This window comes from Heteronotia binoei, chromosome 1 (assembly GCF_032191835.1).
Source record: "Heteronotia binoei isolate CCM8104 ecotype False Entrance Well chromosome 1, APGP_CSIRO_Hbin_v1, whole genome shotgun sequence".
Taxonomy (NCBI): Eukaryota; Metazoa; Chordata; class Lepidosauria; order Squamata; family Gekkonidae; genus Heteronotia; species Heteronotia binoei.
The window spans coordinates 188,434,614-188,454,025 of record NC_083223.1 but is presented as its reverse complement, the minus strand read 5'-3'; the positions used below and the strand labels follow the sequence as shown (position 1 = coordinate 188,454,025).

General features: G+C 44.5%; 1 protein-coding gene across 1 annotated transcript in view; it reads right to left on the bottom strand.

Moving 5' to 3' along the window:
- The window catches only part of TOGARAM2 (TOG array regulator of axonemal microtubules 2), a 112,806-nt gene that overhangs the window by 57,498 nt on the left and 35,896 nt on the right, over nt 1–19,412 (bottom strand). The window contains exons 11-12 of the mRNA XM_060244460.1: nt 13,283–13,388; nt 483–718 (exon numbers count right to left, since the gene is read on the bottom strand). Coding sequence (XP_060100443.1) covers nt 483–718; nt 13,283–13,388 — 342 coding nt within the window. The remainder of the gene's footprint in view (nt 1–482; nt 719–13,282; nt 13,389–19,412) is intronic.

Here is a 19,412-nt window from a genome sequence, read left to right as displayed (position 1 = left end):
CTCTAGGACAGTTTGTCCAGGGAGGGATTTTTTTTTTTTTTGCCATCTTCTGGGCATGGAGCAGGTGTCCCTGTGTGTGTGTGTAGTGGGGAGGTATGTGTGAGTTTCCTGCATTGTACATGGGGTTAGACTAGATGACCCTGGAGATCTCTTCCATCTCTATGGTTTTATGATCTGACTGGGCTCCAAAGATGTCCTATAATTCAGCTGAGTTCAGAAACTTGATACCAGAAGCTGACAGTCCCAGGACCTTGCAGTCTCTGTGACACCCCAATAACTGGTCAATACAGAAGTTGGATAGTCAGTCAACTTGCTGTTCTCTCTGCCTTTCGCTTCTTTGTTCACATGGGGATATGAGCATCTGTGCTCCAAAAGATGTCCCCTTTTATCTTGCCTGGTGCTCTGCAAGCCTTAAAGCTTCCTGCCCATGCTCAGATACTTAATAGGCAGTTATAATATGTAAGAGGAAAAAAATTACATACTTCACTCCATTGGCCATGAGGGCTGTTAATGCTCGTGAAGGAGTCACACTTCGTGCCATGATTGCTAAGGATTGGTCAGCCGCTTTCTGGATGAATTCACTAGAATCCCCTGTCTTCTGGAGAAGGACTCGAGCAATCTCTTCAACCTCTTGATCCATGTGCTTCTTCAAGGTCTTGAAGAGTTCAGTGAGGCTCCCAATAGCAAACTGAGACACTTTTGACCGGAGGTTACTAACCTAGTAAAGAAAACGTTATGGAGTGAAGTGTTTAAAAGCCACATGATCATATTTGCAGGTTCTGATTCTACTACCAAAGATGGGTCAGTGAACAAACTAGTAGTGATTAGAGTTGCATGGTGAAAGACGCTGAACTCTTACAGAAGACTCCTCTATGCTTCTCAGAGTAAGCTTCCAAGAATGAGACAGGATTCAATCCAACAGCAGATCCTGCACCCAGTTCCTGAGGGATTCAGTCTATCTACCACCACCCAGCTCAGGCAAGCAAGCTATAATATAGTGCAGGGGTGGCCAACGGTAGCTCTCCGGATGTTTTTTTGCCTACAACTCCCATCAGCCCCAGCCAGCCTGGCCAATGGCTGGGGCTGATGGGAGTTGCAGGCAAAAAACATCTGGAGAGCTACCGTTGGCCACCCCTGATATAGTGGGTTCTATGCATTGATGAGGCGAAGTGGCAAGCTCTTAATTAGATACAGGGCCCTGGAAAGGATTGGGGCAGGGCAGGGTAGCAGGGACTTGGATCCTACTGTCCATTGTTCGCGAGCCCCCAAACTCAGTTTGTATGGCTCCAATGAGTCTGGCAGGAACTCCTATAAGTCTTCACTTCAGCCCAGTATACAACACAAGTCACACAAATAAGAATACATTTTAACAACTATTTTAATTTATTTATTTACATTATTTATTGTCCACCTTTCTCACTGGGTCTCAAGGTGTATTACATAGAATTAATGTGGGGAAATGCAGTCGTGAGGTCCTGGAGGAAAAATTTAGGCTGCTAGGCGGGAGACTTAAGGCCAGGACCTCCAAGGTAGCCTTCTCGGAAGTGCTACCTGTTCCACGTGCAGGGCAGGAGAGACAGGCACAAATTAGAAGTCTCAATGTGTGGATGAGACGATGGTGTAAGGAGGAAGGGTTTAAGTTTGTTAGGCACTGGGATGCTTTCTGGAACAAGCCGGAGCTGTACAAAAGAGACGGTCTCCACTTGTCCCCGGATGGAACCAGGTTGCTGGCGCTTAAAATCAAAAAGGTGGCAGAGCAGTTTTTAAACTAAATCTTGGGGGAAAGCCGACAGGAGATGAAATGTCTCTGGTTCGGGAGGACTCGTCTCAAAGAGATGAAGGGTTAGCTGCTATTTTTCTACCGGGTAACGGACCGGAGTTGTCCACTGTGAAGGTGACAAACAATATGGACTGTCTGCCAGTGTCTCGAGGCGGCAGGAGGAAGGTGGCGGGCCTAGCTCGCCTGGGAAATTATAGATGTTTGTATGCAAATGCTAGAAGTGTTCAAAGTAAAATTGGTGAATTGGAATGTTTAGTGCTGGGAGAAAACATAGACATTGTGGGAATTTCAGAAACTTGGTGGAATGAGGAGAATCAGTGGGACACGGTGATTCCTGGATATAAGCTATATCGGAAGGATAGGGAGGGAAGGGTTGGAGGTGGGGTGGCTCTGTATGTCAGAGAGGATATACGGTCCAGTAAGGCTGAGATCAGAGAATTAGATTCACTTTTAGAAATGCTTTGGGTTGAAATAGAGGGCCCAAAAGGAAATTTAACTATGGGAGTTTGTTATCGCCCACCAAATCAAAAGAGAGAGGACGATTATAATATGATGGAAGGCTTAAAGATAGCGGCTAAACGTAAAAACTGTGTTGTAATAGGTGATTTTAACTACCCGCAGATTGATTGGGTCAATATGTGTTCTGGTCGAGAGAAAGAGATTGAGTTTCTTGATGCTCTCAATGACTGTGCTATGGAGCAGATGGTCTCAGAACCTACCAGGGGTGGGGCGATCCTGGATTTGGTCCTAAGTAATGCCCAAGACTTGGTGAGAGATGTAAAAGTGATTGCGCCGCTTGGGAGCAGTGACCATAATGTTATTGATTTCACCGTTTGTATAAATAGGGAGTTGTCCAAAAAGACCACCACAACCACGTTTAACTTTAAAAGGGGTAAATACACTGAGATGAGGAGGCATGTGAGGAAGAAACTGAAAGGAAAGGTACATACGGTCAAAACCCTTGAGAAAGCTTGGACGCTATTTAAAACTATAATCCTAGAAGCTCAGATAAAATACATACCACAAGTTAGGAAAGGCACAAACAGGCATAAGAAAAGGCCTGCGTGGTTAACAAATAAAGTAATGGAAGCTGTAAAAGGTAAGAAGGACTCCTTTAAGCGGTGGAAAACCAGTCCAAGTGAGATTAGTAAAAGGGAACACAGGCTGTGGCAAATCAAATGCAAGACTGTAATCAGGCAGGCAAAAAGGGACTATGAGGAGCATATTGCAAAAAACATAAAGACCAACAATAAAACTTTCTTCAAATATATTAGAAGTAGGAAACCAGCCAGGGAGGCAGTGGGGCCCTTGGATGACCATGGGGTAAAAGGATTACTGAAGGAGGATAGGGAAATGGCTGAAAAGCTAAATGAATTTTTTGCCTCCGTCTTCACTGTAGAAGACGAGAACTTTTTGCCCGCCCCAGAACCACTAATTTTGGAAGGGGTGTTGAAAGACCTGAGTCAGATTGAGGTGACAAATGAGGAGGTCCTACAACTGATAGACAAATTAAAAACTAATAAGTCACCGGGTCCGGATGGCATACATCCGAGAGTTCTGAAGGAACTCAAAGTTGAACTTGTGGATCTTCTAACAAAAATCTGTAATCTTTCATTGAAATCTGCCTCCATTCCTGAGGACTGGAAGGTAGCAAATGTCACCCCCATCTTTAAAAAAGGTTCCAGAGGAGATCCGGGAAACTACAGGCCAGTCAGTCTGACTTCAATACCGGGAAAGTTGGTAGAAACCATTATCAAGGACAGAATGAGTAGGCACATTGATGAACACGGGTTATTGAGGAAGACTCAGCATGGGTTCTGCAAGGGAAGATCTTGCCTCACTAACCTGTTGCATTTCTTTGAGGGGGTGAACAAACATGTGGACAAAGGAGACCCGATAGATGTTGTTTACCTTGACTTCCAGAAAGCTTTTGATAAAGTTCCTCATCAAAGGCTCCTTAGAAAGCTTGAGAATCATGGAGTAAAAGGACAGGTCCTCTTGTGGATCAAAAACTGGCTGAGTAATAGGAAGCAGAGAGTGAGTATAAATGGGCAGCCTTCGCAGTGGAGGACGGTAAGCAGTGGGGTGCCGCAGGGCTCGGTACTGGGTCCCATGCTTTTTAACTTGTTCATAAATGATTTAGAGTTCGGAGTGAGCAGTGAAGTGGCCAAGTTTGCGGATGACACTAAATTGTTCAGGGTGGTGAGAACCAGAGAGGATTGTGAGGAACTCCAAAGGGATCTGTTGAGGCTGGGTGAGTGGGCGTCAACGTGGCAGATGCGGTTCAATGTGGCCAAGTGCAAAGTAATGCACATTGGGGCTAAGAATCCCAGCTACAAATACAAGTTGATGGGGTGTGAACTGGCAGAGACTGATCAAGAGAGAGATCTTGGGGTCATGATAGATAACTCACTGAAAGTGTCAAGACAGTGTGCGTTTGCAATAAAAAAGGCCAATGCCATGCTGGGAATTATTAGGAAGGGAATTGAAAACAAATCAGCCAGTATCATAATGCCCCTGTATAAATCGATGGTGCGGTCTCATTTGGAGTACTGTGTGCAGTTCTGGTCGCCGCACCTCAAAAAGGATATTATAGCTTTAGAGAAGGTGCAGAGAAGGGCAACTAGAATGATTAAAGGGCTGGAGCACTTTCCCTATGAAGAAAGGTTGAAACACTTGGGACTCTTTAGCTTGGAGAAACGTCGACTGCGGGGTGACATGATAGAGGTTTACAAGATAATGCATGGAATGGAGAAAGTAGAGAAAGAAGTACTTTTCTCCCTTTCTCACAATACAAGAACTCGTGGGCATTCGATGAAATTGCTGAGCAGACAGGTTAAGACGGATAAAAGGAAGTACTTCTTCACCCAAAGGGTGATTAACATGTGGAATTCACTGCCACAGGAGGTGGTGGCGGCCACAAGTATAGCCACCTTCAAGAGGGGTTTAGATAAAAATATGGAGCACAGGTCCATCAGTGGCTATTAGCCACAGTGTATGGAGCACAGGTCCATCAGTGGCTATTAGCCACAGTGTATGGAGCACAGGTCCATCAGTGGCTATTAGCCACAGTGTATGTGTGTATATAACATTTTTTGCCACTGTGTGACACAGAGTGTTGGACTTGATGGGCCGTTGGCCTGATCCAACATGGCTTCTCTTATGTTCTTATGTTCTTAATCAGTACAAAGTGAAACCTCCAAAACAATAGGCGTTTGATTGGTACAAACCTCGGGGAAACAACCAGAAGTGAAGCACAATATAAGTATTAACATAACAGTTTAAACAAAAGCGAAAAGGACATAGTAGCAATCTACTTGTGGCAACAGACAGTACAAACTATACAGAGTGGTACAGCACAGTCCCTAAGCTACCAGCCCAGGCCCTTCTTCTATAGCTCATGGAAAGCCAAGAAGATGGAGCCTTCCTGACCTCATCAGGCAGACCACAAAGTGGGAGCCACAACACAGAATGCATGTTTTGATTAGAAAGACAGATGATAGACGATAAACAGATTAGACAGACAGATAGCAAAAGATTTCAGATTTTTTGGCAAATCCTGGGTGCTTCCTCATGTTTGCAGAAATGACTGTTTACTGTCGGTGCAGCCCCAATCCACAGATTTAGGTATCCACAGAGGAAGCTAGACTTAACTATTAGATATATAGATTAAGACTTTAAACAGACATTCTGAGCAACAGTCTCTATCCTCATATTTTCAAAATATGTTTACGGTTGCAGGCTGGGAGGGTTTAAATCCCACATGGTAACAATCAAAGATTTCATCTCCTGGAAATCAATTCTATTTCATGATAAGAGAAAAACTGGAGACTACAAATTACTCAGTTGGTCAAAATGCCATTATTTGCTGTAGATGACAGAAGGCTTAATACACTTGCCAACTCTGCTGTGTTAATAGTCCAACTGAACAAGTGTAGAGATAGTCCCTGTGGTTTCTTTTCCCTCCTGCTTTTTATGAGAAGGGTTTAAAATGGAAGCAATGAAATCTCTCCATTAAGTGGTCAAATAAATAGCAAGGCTGCTCCAAGCAGCCATGGATGAATAAGCACCCTACAGTCCAAGCACTAGCCAGCTTAGCACAGGCTCTCTAGCAATGCCACATTGAAACTGGGCATAGCTAAATGGTATTAGGAATACTTGGACACAAAAATGGCAAATTTTGCCATTCCTTCTCTTTCTCATGTTGGAAACACAAGCAAAATCCCAGGCAATGATAAACTGTTGACAGAAGACAGAGAAGATACATGGCAAGAAATATTTTGAAATATGTATAGTTGGGTTTTGTATGGCAAAAGCAAAATACACACACTTATAAAAGGCAAATGAATGCAGACAGACACACTGGACAAACAGATAAATGCCCTTCTTAGGGGGCATGCTACCCATTTTGTACTCAAAATATGCCTATAGAGTAAATAAATAAATAGGTAGATACACCTATCCTGCTAGATGCACAACTATGCACCGTATCCAATAGATCAGTACATAGAATAATGTCAATGATCAATTGTACAATCTGAAACAGAATCATGCCCTTCTAAACCCATTAATTTCAATGTTTGCAGAAGAGTGTAACTGTTTAGGATTGATTCAGGTGAATAGCCAGGTTGGTCTGAGGCAGCAGAACAAAGTTAGAGTTCAATGGCACCTTTAAGATCAACAAAGTTTTATTCAAGATATGAGCATTCATAAGAGGAAGTGTACTTGCACATGAAAGCTTATACCTTGAATAATACTATACGGGTCTTAAAGATGCCATGGTGTTCAAACTTTGCTCTGTTTAGAATTGTATTGCAAGTCATTTAGACCAAGGTTTTAATTAATACATACTGGGACCATAGCTCAAAGTTATATAAAAAAATCCTATATGCAGGGCTTTTTTGTAGAAAAAGCCCAGCAGGAACTCATTTGCATATTAGGCCACACTCCCTGGTACCAAGCCAGCTGGAACTGTGTTCCTGTGCATTCCTGCTCAAAAAAAGCCCAGATAATCTAGATTCAAAGACAATTACCTCAGTGCTGTTCTCTCATAATCGTTATCCTTTCATGGCATCCTGTCTACAAACAAGGAATTCAGCCATATATCCTTGTTGACAATTCCAAATCCAGGGCTTTTTTGGTAGAAAAAGCCCAGCAGGAACTCATTTGCATATTAGGCCATACACCCCTGGCATCACCATTGTTTCATGCAAGGCTTTTTGTAGAAAAGGCCCAGCAGGAACTTATTTGCATATTAGGACACACTCCCTGACACCAAGCCAACCAGAACTGCGTACCTGTGCATTCCTGCTCAAAAAAAAAAAAAAGTCCTGCCTATATGGTTTGCATACAAAACGTCCTTCATTCAACCATTATCATCTCTGATCAAAGGAACCTAAGTAGCAGGACTTGGAAGAACCTCTGCCTTGGCCCTTGGAAAGCTGCTGTCACTTGATTCACTGCTGAATGGACCAATACTTTGCCTGAATACAAGGCAGCATCTTTTACCCTATCTTTATCGTTTAGAGATACAGTTGATGGATAAAGAAGTGTATGCCCACTAGGTCATAATTTTCATTTCCTTCTAAGAGATACTATGGGCCTTAGCTGCTTCGTGCTTCAGCTTCTAAGAGTTTGGGGGTGTCTTTTACAAATCTTGTGCTCCTATTGTTAATTGTGTTGAATTTTTTAATTATTTTGTTATGAATCACCTTGAAGATTTATTGAACATAAAGGCATTTTAAGCCTTTTTAAAACAAACAACATATCCTATTATGTAGATATACTAGCAGAAATTTGTATCCATTTTAGAATTTACTTTTGCATTGGTGACCTCTCTACAGACCTTGTTGAAGGGCATGACTCCCTCTTTATCACACACTTGATGTTTCTGCTATCACCATCTATGTCTCTCACTGACTTAGTTGTTTGGAGTTTAATGATCCACAATGCAAAGAGAAAACAAGACTGTGTTTTTCAATTCAGGTTAGAGTTGTCAAATACTTGTATGTATTAGCCCTGAGGTATCACATTCTGCTGCATTCTTTTTCTTGAGGGCTACAATTCTAGTCAAGCTGTCTTAAGAAATATGTTAACAGGCAGCCAGAAGATGAATGTCCTTACAGACAGATGTCTGTGTCAGGCCTGTGACTGGCCAACCAACTTCTAGGAAATTTATTTATTTATTTATTTATATTAAGATTTATACCCCGCCCTTCTCACCTAAGTGTCTCAGGGCGGCTTACAACATGATAAATTAGACAACTTCAGATTGAAACATTTAAAATACAATTAAACTATAGGTTAATAAAAAGCAGGATAAAATAGGATAATTAAAACCGGCGGCCTATAAATACATTTTGTTCCATCCAGGATGTTTTCATTGTCAGTTAATGTCATAGGCCTGCCGGAAGAGGACTGTCTTACAGGCCCTGCGGAATTGCCCTAGATCCCGCAGGGCCCGTACCTCTTCCGGCAGCTGGTTCCACCAGTAAGGTGCCGTTGTTGAGAAGGCCCGGTCCCTGGTGGATTTTAGACGGGCCTCCTTTGGCCCGGGGACTACCAACAGGTTTTGTGAGCCTGAGCGTAGTACTCTCTGGGGAACGTGTGGGGAGAGACGGTCCCTAAGGTAGGCAGGTCCTAGGCCATATAGGGCTTTAAAGGTGATGACCAACACCTTGTACCGGACTCGGAATATTACTGGCAGCCAGTGCAGACTCTGGAGCCCCGGCCGAATGTGCTCCCATCTAGGGAGCCCTAATAATAGCCGGGCAGCAGCGTTCTGCACCAACTGCAGCTTCCGGGTCCGGCACAAGGGTAGCCCCATGTAGAGGGCATTACAGTAGTCCAGCCTCGAGGTGACCGTAGCATGGATCACTGTTGCCAGGTCGTCACGTTCCAGGAAGGGGGCCAACTGCCTCGCCCGCCTAAGATGAAAAAACGCGGACTTGGCAGTGGCTGCTATCTGAGCCTCCATCGTCAACGAAGGCTCCAACAGCACCCCTAGGCTCTTGACCCTGCCCGACGCTGTTAGCGAAGCGCCGTCAAAAGCTGGCAGGGGGATTTCCCTTCCCGGGCCGCAGCGACCCAAGCAAAGGACCTCTGTCTTCGCCGGGTTCAGCTTCAGCCCGCTCAGCCTAAGCCACCTAGCCACTGCCTGTAACGCCCGGTCCAAGTTTTCTGGGGCGCAGGCGGGTCGGCCGTCCATAAGCAGATAGAGCTGGGTGTCATCAGCATATTGATGGCAACCCAACCCATACCCCCGGGCCATCTGGGCAAGGGGGCGCATATAGATGTTAAATAACATCGGGGAGAGGACCGCCCCTTGAGGCACCCCGCAGTCAAGCGTGTGTCTCCGGGACAGTTCCTCCCCAATCGCCACCCTTTGTCCCCGACCGTCAAGGAAAGAGGAAAGCCATTGCAAGGCCAACCCCTGAATCCCTGCGTCGGCAAGGCGGCACGCCAGAAGCCGATGGTCGACCATGTCGAACGCTGCCGACAGGTCCAACAACATCAGCACCGCCGAGCCGCCTTGATCCAGATGTCGCCGAAGGTCATCCACCAGAGCGACCAGCACCGTCTCCGTCCCGTGGCCCGGGCGGAAGCCAGACTGGTAGGGGTCAAGGACAGAAGCATCCTCCAGGAAACTCTGTAGCTGCAACGCCGCTGCCCTCTCTATAAGTTTGCCCAAAAAGGGCAAATTCGATACCGGCCGATAGTGTGCCAATTCGGTCGGATCTAACGTTGTTTTCTTCAAGAGGGGACGGACCACCGCCTCTTTGAGCGCTGATGGAAAATGTCCCTCCAGTAGGGATCTATTTATGATATCCCGTATAGGATATCTTAGCTCCCTCTGGCAGGTCTTAATAAGCCAGGAGGGGCATGGGTCCAATTTACAAGTTGTTGGGCGTGCAGATAGGAGGATCCTGTCAACTTCTTCCAGGCTGAGGGCGCCGAAGCTGTCCAAAACACAATCCGAAGACAGGCACGGAGCCTCAGGTCCACTAACTGTATCCAATGTGGCAGGGAAGTCGGAACGGAGCGATGCGATTTTATCCGCAAAATAATCCGCAAAAGCCTCACAGCCAATTTCCAATTCATTAATATTTGGTCTGCCCTGTGGCAGCGTTGTAAGGGTCCGAATTATATTGAACAGTTGTGCCGGGCGCGAAGTTGCGGACGCAATCTCTGCCGCAAAGTAAGTTTTCTTTGCGGCCTTGACTGCCATCTCATAGGACTTCATAACCTCTCTATAAGATGTTCGAGTCGCTTCGTCTCGGGTACACCGCCATTGCCTCTCTAGCCGTCTGAGTCCTCGTTTCAGCCGCCGCAACCCCTGGTTATACCAAGGTGTCGGCCTTGAACGAGGGCGCAGAGGACGCCTAGGCGCGATCTCGTCGATGGCCCCGGTAAGCCTATTATTCCAAGACTCCACCAGGCCATCGAGGGAATCGCCAGGGGGCCAGGGATCCCGCAGAGCCGTCAGGAACCGTTCCGGGTCCATCAGGCTCCGCGGGCGAGCTAAAATAAGCTCGCCGCCCAAACGGGGTTGGGGTGGGACGTCCACACGAGCCTTGAGGGCATAGTGATCCGACCATGGCACTGCTATAGAAGCAAGATCGTTCACTAAAACTCCCGACGCGAAGATCAGGTCTAACATGTGACCGGCCTGGTGAGTGGGTGTCGTAACTACTTGGGAGAGTCCTAGTGTCGCCATGGAAGACACTAGGTCCATCGCCTGAGTGGAGGTCACGTCATCGGCATGAACATTGAAGTCACCCAGGATCAAAAGCCTTGGGTGCTCCAATGCCCATCCTGCTGCGGCCTCCACCAGTGATAGTAAGGCGCTGGCCGGTGCGTTAGGCGGTCGGTACACCAGCCAGATCGCCAACCCCTCCCCGACATCCCATGGTCATGTCTGTATAGGATTTTATTTTAAAATATATACCACAACCTCTTAGTATTGCTCTCAAGACAGCTTCCAACAATACTCAAAATTACAGTACCAGTAAGCTAGCAATAATTAAAGCACACAATAATTCAAATAAAAATATCAGTAAACTCTATGAATCTTTAATAAAACTACCATAAGAATCGTAATTTTTTTAAAAAACAGAAGATCTATGCATGAAGATGGATGTGGTGAGGGGACAGGGGGAGAACCTCAACAACAACTCAATAAAAAGCTTAGGGAAAAGAATAGTCTTCACCTTCATCTAAAGTTCAGAAGGGCTGATACAAGTTGCACTTGACATATGGAGGAAGGCCTTTCCTAATGCTCACTTGCTACATACATCTGTCCCTTAACAAAGTATAAGGATTCTTGCCTTCCAGCCACTTCCCAACTCATAAGTAAAGGGTCTGTGTCTAGAAGACTCAGCACGGTGTAGTGGTTAAGAGTGTCAGACTAAGATCTGGGAGACTCTGCCATGGAAGATCTCAGAAAGATCTTAGGCCAGTCACACTCTCTCAGCCTAACCAACTTCATAGGGTCGCTGCTGTGTGGATAAAATGAAAGAGTGCATAGTTCTTCCGTGTAATTCACTGCAGCCAGATGTGGTCATGGCCACCAATTTGTAAGGCTTTAGAAGTGGAACGGACAAATTCCTGGAGGACTGGGCTACCAATGGCTACTAATCACTATTCCCTCCAATACCAAAGGTAGATAGTACACCTTTTTGAATCAGTTGCTAGGGAGAACAGGCAGGACCGAATCTACATGTTTTTTGAGGGAGGGCAAAATTAGAAAAATGACGCCCCCTTATAGGCCATTCTATCTTATGGTCCCATAGAATACAATGGACTGCATATCCAATTTGGTGCCCCCTCCCGTTGACGTCCAGGGCAAGCACCCCCCCTCTGCCCCCCTCTAGATCCAGCCCTGAGCACAGGTACAATAATGCTCTTGGCAGTCCTCTTGCTTGAGGGCTTTCTAGAGGCAGCTGGTTGATCATTGTGCAAACAGAATGCTGGACTAGATAGGCCTTCAGTCTGGTTCAGCATGACTTTTCTTATGTTCTAAACCAATTTGAATCCTCGTAAAAATGCAAGGTATAAAAAGCTACACATAAATAAATAAAAAAGCAATGGTAGAAATGACCATGATTGAAGTGGTCGAACAGGAATGTGGAGAAAGATTTTAAAATATATGTACAGGAATATGGAGAAAAGATATATGTTTGTTCTAGTTGACTGTCCTCATTACTGGCCCTAGATCTGAGATACTGACAGTGACAGGAAAAGAGAAAAATAATGCCCTCAAAGGTAGTGGAGGAAAAAGCAAATCACAATTCTGAAAACAATTAGATATGAGTCAAATCCCAAAAGATGTTTTAAGCAGATAACTATAATTTAAAGCCTTACGCGGCCTGGGACCAACATACCTGTGGGACTGTCTCTGTCCATAAATGCCCAGGAGGTCATTACATTCAGCCTCCCAACATCTGTTGGTCATCCCTGGCCCAAGAGAAGCCCGCCTCGCCTCACCTAGGGCCAGGGCTTTTTCAGTCCTGACCCCAACCTGGTGGAATCAGCTCCCTATTGAGATCCAGGCCCTAACTGGCTAATTAGCCTTCCATAGGGCCTGTAAAATGGAGCTGTTCCACCAGGCTTTTCGCTGAGGCTGCAGGCGTCTATTCTTTACCTGGTTGGCCTCCTTAGCCAGCACTATCATCTGTGCTAGGAAATGGAATAAAAACTGCCATCCCTATGAGATATCATGATGTGAGATGGCTTGGCTGGGCAATATGTGATGTCAGGGTAATCTGAGTGCTGTTGAGTTGTCTGTTTTAAAATGTTTTTATTGTATTTTATTGTTTTATTATATGTTGTACTCTGCCCTGAGCCCTGCGGGGAATGGGCAGAATAAAAATTTACTAAAATAAATAATCAGTTCATGGTACTCTGTGTGTATGTGTGTGTTCAAAGCACTAGATATATCTCATGTTTGACTAAACATTTTGTGAGTCTTCCCCTCAACACTATTTTAAAAAGTAAATTTATGAGTTTAACAGTTATCGAGAAACACTATTAAATGGGAGAGGGGATCAGCTCAGCATGGCCTCCCAAATTCAGGAAGCAAAACTTCCAACTTCATATACAGCTGTGTTTCCCCTATTCCATGAATACTTATTCCTTGACCTACCTGGAAGTCATCTCTAATTTATATTCAATTTTTCTCTTTTTTGTTCAGCACCACAATCCTAGCTAAAACTGTACTGAATTTCTCAAAGCATTAATTTTCTGGAACAGTTTAATACATGTTGAGTCAATATATGCAGATTTAATGGATTTGCATGAGCGGTTCTGTACAGAACTAGGAATCTACACAGAGTGTATTAATTACCTATTTTGGTGCAAGTAAATAGAAACCTAGGCATATATAAAAATAGACAGGTATAAAAGCTGCTCAGAGACACATTGGCTAAACAGAAACAGATTGGAAAGCATCAGGTAACAGAGAGAGAAAGCATACTGGACATATGTTAAATACACATTTCCCACCTCTTTCGTAGCTGCCAGGGAAACATCATGAAGCCTACACAGAAGAAGTTCTGAATGGTAGTTTGCCAGGCATCTTATGATGAAGAGTCCTTTCTCTTTCAGCTGCCTGAGAGGCAATTATCACAAAAGATGGAGGGAGAGAAGAGAAGGAAAATTATTAATCTTGCCTGGCATTTTCCAGAAACTGGATTTCAAACAGCAGCCAAAGAGTCTGAAAATGAGATGTGTCATACAAGTCACACATCGGGAATAAAAAAGCTAAAAGATGCTGCATTTAACAGAACCTCTTACACACCAGGGGGAGGAGGATATCTTTCACCAGCCAATGTGTCTGATAGAGTCTCCTGTGAATTAAGTTGAATAAAAGAGGGTGATTGATTTACTAGTTCCACATGACGGGCTCCATGCTTGAGAAGGACTGAGACTTGCCCAGCAGAATTTCTCCTGTGAGGCCCTGGTGACAAAGCTTGTATTTCCTTTCATTTTCTTGCCAACAATCTCTTCTGACTCTGCCTTGCTGTACTAACACTACCATCTGTTGGTGAATGGCCAAAAGCACAGGGCCTGAGAAGGATTTTTGCTTGCTTACTTATGTTTCTTCAGGAATGCTCACAAAGTGAAGCTTAAATTAGCATTTTCTTCACAGACCACCACAGGCAGTTCATCTTCTGAATCTGAATCCTTATCTATCCTGCATATCCCAACATGCCTCAAATAGCACCATAGACACACAAAAGAAGCTTTTTATTGCCTCTTGTAAAATTCTCTGTGACAAAGTAAAGAAGGTACAAAAAAGAAACCAAACGTTTTAAGTTAAGGCCCCATCCAAAGAAAGGATCTAAGTGAAAATGCAGAATACCCCAGTGAATTTGGCCAATAATCGTATATACAGTAGAAAAAGCATGAAATAATTACAGGAAAGCTGTTAAACCATGGTTTCACAGGAGTGAATTAGTTCAGAGAGAATTCTACAGAAGAAGAAGAAGACTGCTGATTTATACCCCACCCCTCTGTCTGAACCAGAGACTCAGAGCAGCTTACAATCTCCTATATCTTCTCCCCCCCCCCTACCCCACAACAGACACCCTGTGAGGTGGGTGGGGCTGAGAGGGCTCTCACAGCAGCTGCCCTTTCAAGGACAATTCCTGCAATAGCTATGGCTAACCCATTCCTGAGATGACAGAGAAGCTCAAGGCCATTCCAGCAGCTGCAAGTGGAGGAATGGGGAATCAAACCTGGTTCTCCCAGAAAAGAGTCCACACATTTAACCACTACACCAAACTGGCTCCCCAAAAGGTACAACTGGGTTAGTTAATTCATCCCAATAGTATTTAACTGGACTTCCATTTAACTTTGCTGGAACAGACCAACATAGCTTTGCACCTGGGATTTTCAGTTTGCACCTGTTTAGAATGGGACAGAGAAGCTTAGCTTATTATAAGGACCACATCCAACCCTCAGTAAAGCCACTACCAATGAGACAGAATCATATATATACTTGAATGTTGTGTTTTCTGATGTCACACTTGTGTAGATTAATTCTTTGTTGATGGGACTGGCCTGTTTGTCCAATGCAGAGAATAGAAGGACATTGCTGACGCATGATAGCATAAATCACATCAGAGGATGAGCAGGACTATGAAACTGAGATGGCATGACTCATGTTGCTTGGTTCAGTGATGGTGTTGCTAGGATCTCTATGAGAGCAAAGTTGGCATCTTGGTTTGTTGCAGGCCTTGGTACCAGAGTCCATGTTACTGTTAAGTAGTTTATCATTGTGGGTAAGAAGTTGCTTCAGGTCGTTGTGAGTGAGAAGTTGTTTTTGTTTGTAAGCAAGAAAAGGGCAGCCCGCCAGACAGATGGACTCACATTCTAGGTGTATCTTTAGAAGTGAGCAATGACTCAAAAAAGCATATACCCTAAAGCAAATTTTGTTAGTCTTTAAGATGCTACTGTACTCTTTTTGAAAAAGGAATAAAAGGATTGCTAAAGGAAGATGGGGAGATGACAGAGAAGCTCAATGACTTTTTTGCTTCTGTGTTCACTGTTGGAAGAGTGCGACATATATCCATGCTATAGCCCATATTTTCAGGAAAGAAATCTGAAGAACTGGGCCAAATTGAGGTGACCAGAGGTGAAATTCTATGTGACACTAATTTTTTTTTAAGGATCTAGAGAGGAACCAGGAAATTACAAGCCAGTCAGCTTGTAACCAGGAGTTGCGGCAATTAAAGCAAGGGCTCAGACGACTAGAGAGGCAATGGTGGCGTACTTGAGACGAAGCGACTAGAACATCTTATAGAGAGTTTATGAGGTCCTATGAGATGGCAGTCAAAGCCGCAAAGAAGACATACTTTGTGGCTAAGATTGCGTCTGCAATTTTGCGCCCGGCACAACTGTTCAATACAATTCGGACTCTTACAACGCTGCCACAAGGCAGACCAAATTCTAAGGAATTGGAGATCGGCTGTGAGGCTTTTGCGAATTTTTTTGAAGATAAGATCGCGTTGCTCCGCCGCGACTGCCCTGCCATATTGGAGACAGTATGTGAACCTGAGGCCTTGTGCCTGTCTTTGGATCATATTATGGATGCTTTCGGTGCTCTCAGCCTGGAGGAAGTTGACAGGATCCTCCTATCTGCACGCCCTACAACTTATAATCTGGACCCGTGCCCCTCCTGGCTTATTAAAACCTGCCAGAGGGAGCTTAGATATCCTGTATGGGATATCATAAATAGATCCCTGATGGAAGGGCATTTTCCAGTGCCCCTCAAAGAGGCGGTGGTCCGCCCTCTCTTGAAAAAATCAACATTAGAGCCGGCTGAATTGGCACACTACCGGCCGGTCTCGAATTCGCCCTTTTTGGGTAAACTCATTGAGAGGGCAGTGGCGTTGCAGCTACAGAGTTTCCTGGAGGATGCTTCCGTTCTTGATCCCCATCAGTCCGGCTTTCGCCCGGGTCATGGGACGGAGACAGTGCTGGTTGCCCTGGTGGATGATCTTCAGCGGCATCTGGATCGAGGCGGCTCGGCGGTACTGATGTTGTTAGACCTATCGGCAGTGTTCGATACGGTCGACCATCGGTTGCTGACTTGCCGTCTCGCCGATGCGGGGATTCAGGGGCTGGCCTTACAATGGCTTTCCTCTTTCCTTGAAGGTCGGGGACAAAGGGTGGCGATTGGGGGTGAACTGTCCCAGAGACACACGCTTGATTGTGGGGTGCCTCAGGGGGCGGTGCTCTCCCTGATGTTGTTCAACATCTATATGCGCCCCCTTGCCCAGGTTGCCTGAAGGTATGGGTTGGGTTGCCATCAGTATGCTGATGACACCCAGCTCTATCTACTTATGGACGGCCAGCCTGCCTGTGTCCCAGAAAACTTGGACCTGGCATTGCAAGCCATGGCTAAATGGCTCAGACTGAATGGACTGAAGCTAAACCCAGCCAAGACAGAGGTCCTTTGCCTGGGTCGTTGTGGCCCTGGAAGGGAATTCCACTTACCAGCCTTTGACGGTGCGCCACTGACAATGGCACACAAGGTCAGGAGCTTGGGGGTACTATTGGAGCCTTCCTTGAAAATGGAGGTTTAAATAGCAGCCACTGCCAAGTCCACATTCTTTCATCTTAGGTGGGCGAGGCAGTTAGCCCCTTTCCTGGAGCATGATGATCTGGCAATGGTGATCCACGCAATGGTCACCTCGAGGTTGGACTACTGTAATGCCCTCTACATGGGGCTGCCCCTGTGCCGAACCTAGAAGTTGCAGCTAGTGCAGAATGCCGCTGCCCGGCTGCTATTAGGGCTTCCTAGATGGGAGCACATCCAGCCGGGGCTCCGGGGACTGCATTGGCTGCCAATAATATACCAAGTTCGGTACAAGGTGCTGGCTATTACCTTTAAAGCCCTATATGGCCTAGGACCTGCCTACCTCAGGGACCATCTCTCCCCATATGTTCCCCAGAGAGTGCTGAGATCGAGTTCTCAAAACCTGCTTGCAATCCCCGGGCCAAAGCCATTTTAAAATTGTTTGTTTTACATTGTATTTTATTTACATCACGGTGTTCCATGTCTGTGAGCCGCCCTGAGCCCGCCATCGGCAGGGGAGGGCGGGATATAAAAATAAATTTATCTTATCTTATCTTATCTTATCTTATCTTATCTTATCTTATCTTATCTTATCAAAGGAGGCCTGACTTAAGTCGACCAGAGACAGGGCCTTTTCAATCACAGCCGCTTGCTGGTGGAACCAGCTACCGGAAGAGGTGAGGGCCCTGCGGAACCTTGGGCAGTTCTGCAGGGCCTGTAAGACAGTCCTCTTCCGGTTGGCATACAACTGATCCGTACTAGAAAATTTCGAATAGAAGGCTGTAGTATGGTACTTTGGTAAATGGCTTTGTTTTACTGTTTTACTATTTTTACTGGTTTATTGTTTAAATGTTGTAAATTGATGTATTTTAAAACTTAATCCTATGTTAGACCTTTTGTGTTGTGAGCCGCCCTGAGCTGCTTTGGTGGGAAGGGCGGGATATAAACTAAATAAAATGAAAATGAAATAACTATCCCAAGCAAATTAGTAGAAATTATAATCAAAGATAGAATTGTTGGGTGCATAGGACAAAGTTTGTTGAGGGAAAATCAGCATGGCTTCTGCATAGGGAAGTCCTGCTTCACCAGCCTTTTAGAGTTCTTTGAGAAAGAGAACAAGGATGTAGACAATGGTGACCTGGTAGACATTATATGCATGGACTTTCAAAAATCTTTTGAAAAGATATGAAAGTGTCACCAAACACTCCTGAGTAAACTTAGCAGTCATGGAATAAAGGGAGGGGTTCTCTTATGTATTAAAAACTGGTTAAATGACAGGAAGAAAAGAGTAGGAATCAATGGAGGGAAGTAAGCAGTGGGGTCCCACAAGGATTGGTATTGGGGCTGGTACTATTTAATTTATTCATCAAAATTTGGAACTGGGGGTCAGTAGTGTAGTGGCAAAGTTTGCAGATAACACCAAATTATTCAGCATGGTGCAAACCAAGGCTGGCTGTGAAGAGATCCAAGAAGAACTCCACAAACTAGATGAGTGGGCAACAACATGGCAAATGAAGTTCAGTGTTGGTTAGTGTAAAATGGTGCACACTAAGACAAAAAACAGTATAATGGGTAATAAAAGATGACATCATTCCAAACAACCCTTTATATCAAAATACGATATATCTTATTTATAATGATGCAGATATGGCATAGTTAACTTGTAACTAAATCTAAGTTAATGTTATGATTTTAATATTGCAGTTTATATCCTTTTTCTTTCTTTTTTTTTGTGTGTCTTCATTTGGCATTGTAAAGTTAACAATTTGACTATTCTCATTATGTAAAGCATGCAAAATTCTGAACTTGTAAAAGGATAAAAATTATTAATAAAAAGAGGGTAATGGAGTCTGAACTTGCTGAGACTGAAAGTGAAAAAGATCTTGGGGTCATAATGGATAACTCAATGAAAGTGTCAACCCAGGGTGCCGCAGAAGTAAAAAAGGCAAACTCTGTTAGGGGTTATTAGAAAAGGGATTGAGAATGAAATGGATGATATTGTAATGCCCCTGTATAGATCTATAGCATGGCCTCATTTGGAAAGTTGTTTACAGTTCTGGTCCTCATATCTCAAAAAGGATACTCTAGAGCTAGAAAAAAAGTGCAGAGGATGGCAACCAAGAATGTTAGGGGATTGGAACACTTTTCCTATGAGGAAAGTCTGAAAAGTCTGCAACTTTTCTGTTTAGAAAAGCGATAACTAAGCAGTGTGCAGTATGATAACTAAGGGGTGACAGAGATTTATAAAATTATACATGAAGTGAAGAGACTTGACAAAGAGAAATTTTTCTCCTTCTCCCAAAATACTAGAACTCAAGGCATCCAATAAAACTGATGGGCAGTATATTCAAGATGGACAAAAGGGAATATTACTTTACACAGAGATTGATTAAAATGCGTATTTCACTGCCAGAGGATGCAGTGATGAATGTATACCCTGCCCTTCACTTGGAGTCTCAGGGCAGCTTACAATTTGCTTTCCCTTCCCCTCCTCACAACAGACACTCTGTGAGGTAGGTGAGACTGAGAGAGCTCTCAGAGAACTGCTCT